The sequence below is a fragment of the Delphinus delphis genome, chromosome 16, assembly GCF_949987515.2.
Source record: "Delphinus delphis chromosome 16, mDelDel1.2, whole genome shotgun sequence".
Classification (NCBI taxonomy): domain Eukaryota; kingdom Metazoa; phylum Chordata; class Mammalia; order Artiodactyla; family Delphinidae; genus Delphinus; species Delphinus delphis.
Window position 1 is genome coordinate 30564896 of NC_082698.1, and position 8551 is coordinate 30573446.

The 8551-nt window shown below is 59.3% G+C and overlaps 1 protein-coding gene across 1 annotated transcript in view; it reads left to right on the top strand.

The window, feature by feature from the left end:
- SLIT1 (slit guidance ligand 1) overlaps window positions 1-8319 on the top strand; it is a 171621-nt gene extending 163302 nt beyond the window's left edge. The window contains exons 32-37 of the mRNA XM_060034372.1: window positions 288-525; window positions 2084-2214; window positions 2699-2853; window positions 3974-4262; window positions 4611-4822; window positions 5515-8319. Of these exons, the coding sequence (XP_059890355.1) occupies window positions 288-525; window positions 2084-2214; window positions 2699-2853; window positions 3974-4262; window positions 4611-4822; window positions 5515-5753 (1264 nt within the window). The 3' untranslated portion in view covers window positions 5754-8319. The remainder of the gene's footprint in view (window positions 1-287; window positions 526-2083; window positions 2215-2698; window positions 2854-3973; window positions 4263-4610; window positions 4823-5514) is intronic.
- Window positions 8320-8551: the final 232 nt, after the last annotated feature.

The following is an 8551-nucleotide window of genomic DNA, read 5'->3' on the forward strand; positions in this document are numbered from 1 at the left end:
CAACCACTGCGCCACCGGGGAAGCCCAGGCTTTCCATTTCTGACAAGTGCTCAGGTGATGTTGGTGCTGCTGGTGCAGGGACCACACTTGTTTCTCACCTTGTTCCTCAGCATCTTTCTGGCTCTTAATTCTCTTAGGGAAAGTGTTCATTAGGAGCATCTTCTGTTACTTTAAAGCAACAGTGGTCCCAAGATGTTTAGTGAGTTTCTCTCCAGGACTGTGGGAGAGGAAGATGACCCCTTGCTCCTTGGCCCTGCCTTCTCTGACCCGCGTCTTTTCCCGCTCAGTGGGCAGCTCTGCGAGACCCCTCCCCGCCCGCCTGCCCCCAGGAGCCCCTGTGAGGGGACTGAGTGCCAGAACGGGGCCAACTGTGTGGACCAGGGCAGCCAGCCCGTGTGCCAGTGCCTCCCGGGCTTTGGCGGCCCCGAGTGTGAGAAGTTGCTCAGTGTCAACTTCGTGGATCGGGACACTTACCTACAGTTCACCGACCTGCAGAACTGGCCACGGGCCAACATCACACTGCAGGTGCGTGCCCAGGGTGTGTGTCACAGAGGGTGGTCCGGCAGCAGGGGACCCTGGCCTCAGGTCAGAGTATCGGGACAGCTGGGAGCACCCTGTGTTAGTCAAAACTCTTTGGATGTGGGTATCAGGATCTCAGCTTGAGCTAGTTTAAGCACAGTCGGAAAGGTTATTGGGTCACAAAACCAGTCTCAGGGAAGGGCAGGGGTGGAGGTGGTCTCATGGGTGACTGGATCCGGAAAACCAAACTTACCAGGATCCTCTCCCACCATCTCTTGTCTCAAAGACTCCCCTCAGCTTCAGCCTCCAATGCTGCAGACTGGCTTTCTCTATGTAGCTGGAACACGGCCACAGCTAGCGCTGGGAGCCCTTATTTTCCATTTATGTCTTGAATTCCATCCGAGAACATCGTTATGTTGAGGGATAAAGAAGCAAGTTCTACTTCAGCAGCATTGCTTGCTAAATGTTTCTTGGGGAGGGACAGCGGATTGCATTGCACTTCACAGGAAAAGAAATTAAACTCTTCTTTAGTCATCCCTGTTCCCCAAATTCCGTTCCTTATCCCAACTGCCACATCTTTCTTCTCTCCTTTATTTGTCCTCTTCTCCTTCTTTTCTCTCAGAACCTTTCAGCCTCTCAAACATGCCCACTCTGCTCTCCTTCCCTTGATCACCTCTCATAAATTCTATCCACTACACTGTCCACACAGCAAGACCACAGCTAGCCTAACTGCTCAACAGAATAAAACTCACCAAAACCCAGCCATTGCCTCAGGCACATCCTTGGAGAGGCTCAGTTTATTCCACTATCCCCACCGCAGGCTCTTCCCCGATAGCTCTAGTTGGACAACAGTCAGCAACCTCGGATCGGAGAAGATCTCCGATTGGCCTGCCTCAGGTCACATGCCCATCCCTGGACCAACTACTGAGTCCAGGGAGATGGGGTGCCGTGGTCCAGACTGGGCCGTGTGCCAGCTCTACAGACCAGGGGGTCAGGGTCTTTACCAGGAGAGGAACAAGGCAGGAAACAAAGATCATGGCTCCTACAGCAGCATAGAGGCATCTCCCTCCCAAGGCACAGCTCCAGCTTTTGCTCGCATGGCTCCAGTGACAGGTGCTACCTTCCAGGTTTGGGTGGCTCTGGCTGTTGGAGAGTCTTCCTGAATCTGTCCTCTGTAGGTCCCGTCCTGGCCCCAAGGCAGCTCCCTGAGGCCCACAGAACAGGATACCCCACATCCTGTCTAACCGTCCTCTCTGGGCAGGTGGTCCCAAGCTGTCTTACCTCCTGGCACAGAGTTTCCAGGCCTCAGCTGGCCCATCTGCCCTCCCCTGCCTGGCCCTGGCCAGACCGGCTGTGGATGGAATTGGAGTGGGGTGGGGGTGGGGGTGGGGTGGGGCTGCCAGGCTGGGACAGCGCCCCCTGGAGGATGTTTCCCTTGGGGAGGCAGGGGAGGACTGTTCTGCACACATTTCTCTTTTAATTGTGGGTCCTCCGTCTGCCCCGCCCGCCAGCCTGTGCTGCTGCTGCGTGGGGTGGGGTGGGAGAGAAAGTGCCGTTGCCATAGGTCTCCACAGCAGAGGACAATGGGATCCTGCTGTACAATGGGGACAGCGACCACATCGCGGTGGAGCTCTACCAGGGCCATGTGCGTGTCAGCTGTGACCCGGGCAGCTACCCCAGCTCTGCCATCTACAGGTACGGAGGCCTTCTTCAGGCCCCCCAGCTGCCCTCAAGGGCTGGGGGGCTGCCAGGGAGGGGTCTCCTGAGCCAAGAGCAGGTGGTTATCGGCACTACCAGAGACCTGGGCTGCCCAAGCAGAAAGGGCATTCAGACCACCGAGTCCAGCCCCATGCTGGGTCCGAGGCTCCCTGGGGCCTGAGCAGTGGCCCCATCCTTCCCTGTCCCACAACCGCCACACAGGGAGCTCCTCAGTGGGGAGGGGAGGCTGATTAGTTGGTAACCCCTGCCCCAAACTTCTCAGCTTTCCTGAGAGAGTGCCCAAAGGGGAGCAGGAGGGACCAGGTCAGAGGCCATCAAGTCCCCACAGTCCCCTCTGTTAGATATTTGGTTTCTTGGGAATCAGCTGCTGGACCAGTGGCCTTTCTGGGGAAGTGCCTAGGCGGGGATGGGTCCAGCTGAAGGCCATTCCCTGGGGCGGGGGCACCCCATCTTCTTCCAGTGCCGAGACGATCAACGATGGGCAGTTCCACACCGTTGAGCTGGTCACCTTTGACCAGATGGTGAATCTCTCCATCGATGGCGGCAGCCCCATGACCATGGACAACTTCGGCAAACACTATACACTAAACAGCGAGGCGCCCCTCTATGTGGGAGGTGAGGACCTGGCCTGGGTGGAGCTGCAGCTGGCCCTCCCCGGGCCACTCCATCAGGTGGTAGCAACAGGCATTCCAGGTGGGGCCTCTGTTGCTCTCTGGCCTGAGCCTTGCGAGGCTCAGGAGAACTGCCCTGTGGGGGACATTCCAAGGTGGCAGTGGGGGAGGATGCTAGTGAATGGCCGAGCTGCTGGCGGACTGTCCACCTTGCCTAGAGCCCGCACTGCTCTCTGCCCAGCCCAGACTGACAAAGAAGGATGGGAATGTGGGTTGGGCTTGAGGCCGGGCTGGGAGGGGGCCTGGACTTTCCCAGCCATCTTTTGCACGGTAGGCACCTTTCCTCTTGGCTTAGGGCCAGAAGGGGCTTGTCAGTTGTTCAGGGTCCATTCTCGGGTCCCTCAGAGGCCCAGGCATGAACTCCCTGCTTCAACTGGGTACCTCCGAGCTGGACTCATAGGCTTTGTGGCTAGATGACCCCATCCAGCACCCGAGAACATTTCTAGGTCTCGATGAGACAGGTGTCTAGATGCAGTGGGGCCGCCTCAGTGCTGCAGAGGGTCTTGCCGAGACCTCGGCCAGGAGGGTGTGAGAGATGGAGCCCTGGATTCTAATCCCAGCTCTGCTGTTTACTAGTTGTGCAACTTTGCGCAGGTCCCTGAGCACTGAAATCGAAGGGGTTTCAGCAACTCCGACGTCAGAGGGCTGCTGTGAAGGGATGACCACAAAAGTGGGGGACAAAGTGCCGTACACTTGAGTTCTGGGCCCAAGTCCTTTGCTGCTTTTGGGGTCTCTGGGAGGTAAAAGCTGGTGTTCTGGGCAGGAGCCCTGGGTGAGGGCGGCCGGACTCAGGCACCCAGAGCATCACTTGTCAGCTGGCTGCTGCCAGGCCTGGCACCCCCAGGCTCTGATCACAGAGGAAGCAGCTTTTCCGTTTCTTCTGGGAAAGGAGTCTGGACCCTCCAAGGTGGCAAAAGACATTGGCCTGGAGTTGCAGAGACTGAAGGACAGATGCCGAGGGCAAGAGGGAACACTGTAGAGATGCCCAGTGGACCTCAGAGGTGGGTGCCAGGCAGGGTTTGAGCCTAACTCAGCCCAGCTCTGCCCCCTCCCCTCCACTCCAGGGATGCCAGTGGACGTGAATTCGGCTGCCTTCCGCCTGTGGCAGATCCTCAATGGCACGAGCTTCCACGGTTGCATCCGAAACCTGTACATCAACAACGAGTTGCAGGACTTCACCAAGACGAGGATGAAGCCAGGGGTGGTGCCAGGCTGCGAGCCCTGCCGGAAGCTCTACTGCCTGCATGGTATCTGCCAGCCCAATGCCACACCAGGGCCCGTGTGCCACTGCGAGGCCGGCTGGGAGGGCCTGCACTGCGACCAGCCAGCCGACGGCCCCTGCCATGGCCACAAGTGAGCCTGGGCTGGGCTCAGGGAACCCTCCCCCACTGCCCACCTGCAGGTTCCCTTCCCTTCCCTGCACGTTCCACTTCCCCATGGTGAGGAAAGACTGTCTTTAAACTCCAAAATTGGAACATGTGGCCTAACACAGGGTTTTATTAATTTTTTCTGGCTTTCAGTTTTTATTAACAGGAAAAGGACCCTAGGGACAAACAGAGAATCACATTTTGCTCCCTTTGTTTCAATTCTGGGAACAGAATAAGACCCTGTGAAGCCCGAGGCTGGGGGTGTGGGCGCCCTCGGGGGGGCTCGGATTGGCTGTGGCCTGTCCTCACAGCGCCTTTTCTTTGTCCCCTGCAGGTGTGTCCACGGGAAGTGCATGCCTCTAGATGCTCTTTCCTACAGCTGCCAGTGCCAGGATGGGTACTCGGGGGCCCTGTGCAACCAGGCTGGGGCACCTGCAGACCCCTGTGGGGGCCTGAGGTGCCTGCACGGCCACTGCCAGGCCTCAGCCACCAAGGGGGCACACTGTGTGTGTCACCCCGGCTTTTCGGGCGAGCTGTGCGAGCAAGGTCAGGGGCCCCCCTCCTGACATGCCCTCTCCAGGGTCCCTCCCCACAACGTGCTTTAGTGACTTTTCTTTTTCCCAACCTCAGCAACCCCTCCGTGCCCCCTCTCCCCTCCTGCACCTTGGGCTGCTATTGGGCTGTAGCGCCCCCAATCCCCTGGGCTCTGAGCCCCACCCCCGGACAGATGCCCATCTCTCCCTGGCCCAGCTTGACCTGTAGCCCCTTTATCTGGGCTAAGTGCCCCTTCTGCCTGGGGTCTCTCCTTACAGAAGAGACCACCAGAGTAACAGCATCTTGGCCACATCACTTAGGGACCTGGAGAGCAGCAGGAAGTCTGAGAGTTGGGGACCCTTCCCAGGTCCTCCTGGCTTCAATTTCTTCTCTGATGTCATCGCCTCCCAGGCTTCCAGCCACCTCTTGCACTCCTCTGGAGGCCACTGTACCCCGACAGCCCAATCTGTCCTGGGGGGCCTTGGCAGCTAGAAAGTTCTTCCTTTTCACTGACCTCACTGTGGGCCCAGGAGGAAGCGTGTGCATGTGCATGTCTGGCAGTGAGGAGGTGGGGATGGAGGTGGGGTCCCAGGATGCTGCCCCACCCTCCTCCTCCTCCTTTTTCTCCTCCTCCTGCCTCCCCAGGGGCAGCACTGGCCCATGGGTGTGCCCTGAGGCTTTCTCTTGGTGTCTGTCCCATCCAGAGTCCGAGTGCCGGGGGGACCCTGTCCGGGACTTTCACCAGGTCCAGAGGGGCTATGCCATCTGCCAGACCACGCGCCCGCTGTCGTGGGTGGAGTGCCGGGGCTCATGCCCCGGCCAGGGCTGCTGCCAGGGCCTGCGGCTGAAGCGGAGGAAGTTCACCTTTGAGTGCAGCGACGGGACCTCTTTTGCCGAGGAGGTGGAGAAGCCCACCAAGTGTGGCTGTGCCTTCTGCGCTTAGCGCCCGGCGTGGATGGGGAGGGGAGGGGAGAGGGCGGGCGAGGGGGCGCGGCCGCAGCGCAGACCGAATGGCCGGCAGCTGGGCTGGGGTGCGGGCCATCACCACGGCGACGCCTGGGCTACCGGCCCTCCCGTGGGGGGGGGGGGCAGCCAGAACCACCTTTCTAAAGCAAACGGCGCCGCAGCTTGGGGCGGGGCGGGTGGGCGTGGCCCGGGCCGCAGCCCGCCCTCTCCGGAAGTGCCTTGCACAAATAGGCGCTTAATAAACATTTGTTGAATGAATGTGTGCGTGAGGTCAGGCCAAGAAGTGCAGAATAGTGACACCTCCTCCTTGCCTGCTACCTGGGTCTGAAGATCGGACTGCCCCTTCCCAAACCAGCCTTGCCCTCTCACCTGTGGCCTGTGCGGGTCCCAGAAGCCCCTTGCCCCCCTGTAGATAACCTTGACGTACTCTCAGCCTGCGCTGGGGCAGCCGGCCTGGCTCTCAGCTTCTGCTGCTGCAGCGTCTGCTGGCAGTAGGCCAGGCTGCGAAGGGGAAGGGCCCCCTCCTGCTGGCCAGGAAGGGACCAAGCCCTGCCCCCTGGGCTGCCTGGCAGTGCTGCAGCCACTGCTTGCTTGGGAACGGGCCAGGGGGTGGAGGTGGTTTTAGGACCAGACCTCTGAATCCCAGAGTTATGGGACGAGCATTGTAATATCAAGGAGGGTGCTCATGCGGAGGAAACCACCGCTGGGACTGCTTAGCGGGGGGACGCCACCAGCAAAAAGGACAGAGAGCTCTGGTTCCAACTGAATAAACATCACCACCTCCAGACACTAGCCACCAAGGGGCATTGGTCCTGGGCTTCCCCAGCCATTAGCCAGCCATCAGCTTCTAGCTAGCAGGGGGACTTGGGGTGTAGGGGGCTTGGGCTAGGCTGCCAAGCCAAGGAGGGGTCTCCTCCCATGTAGACGGGGTTCAGATCACCTCATGCCGCAGACCAGTAGGGAGCCGTGGTCCAGACATCAGGAAACCTCCGCCGGCTCTGTCACTCTGGGCAAACTTCTTCCTCATGGGCCTCAGTCTCCTCAGCTATCAAATGGGGAGATGGGGGTGAGCACTGTAGACCCTCCCACTGTGGCTCCAGGAGGGAAGCTGGAAGAGTTAGAAGATCTACTTTCATTAATCACGTCAACAAGTATTCATGTGCCTAACCGGGGCTGGGTACTGCGGGTGTTCTCCCCTCACGGACAGATGGGACTGACTACAGAACATCACAGGAGCGACCTGTGGTGCCTGGGAAGGATGCCTGGGAAGGGATCTGAGGCGAGTGAGGGCTCCAACCACAGACACCGGCCCAGGCCAGGGCTGCTCACTCCAAGTGTTTGCAAGGAAGGAGTCAGTGTCTGAAGAGTCATCGAACATGTGGCCTTGCGACTACAAATGCTTCTCTTCCATGCAGAATGAAAACGCAGAAAGATGATCTTTGTGCCTAAATAGCGAGCTGGCTGGAAGGAAGATAGGTCACACTCTCCTGTCCCGGTGTCTCCCCAAGAGTGTGTGCCCCTGGGGGATCCTGGGGGGCAAGGAGGGTGAGCATGTCCCTGTCCTGGCTCCTTCCATCTGCAAACAGAAGGCAGGGTCAGGGGAGAGTGTTGTGTTGGGGCTGAGGTGGCCTTGTGCTTGGGGGCAGCAGGCGGAGCCCTTGATACCGAGTATCCCGGAGCCTCCTACGACTGTGCGCGCCTGGTGTGCTCCACTACCCTGGGACTCAGGCCAGTGAGTTTGAGTCCTGGGCCCCCTGTAACGGGAAGAGGACCCTGCCCTGTCCACCTGGGGAGGTGTCCTGAAGGCTGGATCTGCCCCTCACCAGGGGCCAGGCTCTATTTTCTTGGAACTCTGAGCAAGGCCACAGCACCCCTCACACATGGACAGCAGCCTGGGCCTCGAGGGGCTTCTCCTAGGGCTGCACAGCACCCGTCTCTTACCTAGACTTTCTGGGCCCCTGCGGGCACCAGGACAGCAGCCAGCACCAGGCTGGGTAGGAAGGAAAGCTCAAGTGTAGCTAGCCTGCCCCTTCCACGGAACCCACCAACCCTGAGACACATACCTTCCCCTGGCCACCACCATTCCTCACTGACCTGCAGAAACCGTTTCCTGGGCTTGAGGGGCGATGTCTGGCAGGACCTCTTTGCTCTGCAGAAGTGGAAAGGGCACCTGCAGACAGGTACTGGCTGCCAGGAGTCCTGCACTCCCAGTGCCATGGGTTTGGGAGGGCAGAGGATGGAGTGTTTGTTTGCAGGGAGCACCCTGCGAGCTTGCTGCCACCGCTGTCCACCCCTCCACAGCACCCCACGCCCCAGCCCAGCTCCATACTCACCCTTGGTCGAGCCAGAAGACTGGGATACACCACAAGGGTGAGGGCAGCAAGGGGCCGAGAGACCCATGGGCCCCAGGATCAAGTTTTCCTCAACTGAACCACCAACCCGAAAGTTGCTAAGGAACTGGATCACCACACACCTTGCCTGTTCCCGTTTGGGCCTGCCGAGTCCCAGAAGAAGGCTGCCGCGAAATCATCTGAGAAACCATTTCCAAGCCTTGCCACCCCTTTGGTAAAGACTCCAGCTCACTCGGACGTCGTCCTCAGCTGGTTCTACTGAAGAGACACAAGCAGGGCAAGTCCCAAAGCTGCTGCTGCTTTGGCAGCACTGCAGGCGACAGTGGCCCCGGCTCCCTGTGCGGGTGTCAGGAAACGGAAAAGCCTGGACTTTGTCTCTTCTTTGCCTGCTGTTAGCCTAACCATGAAAGTATCTCTTTACACA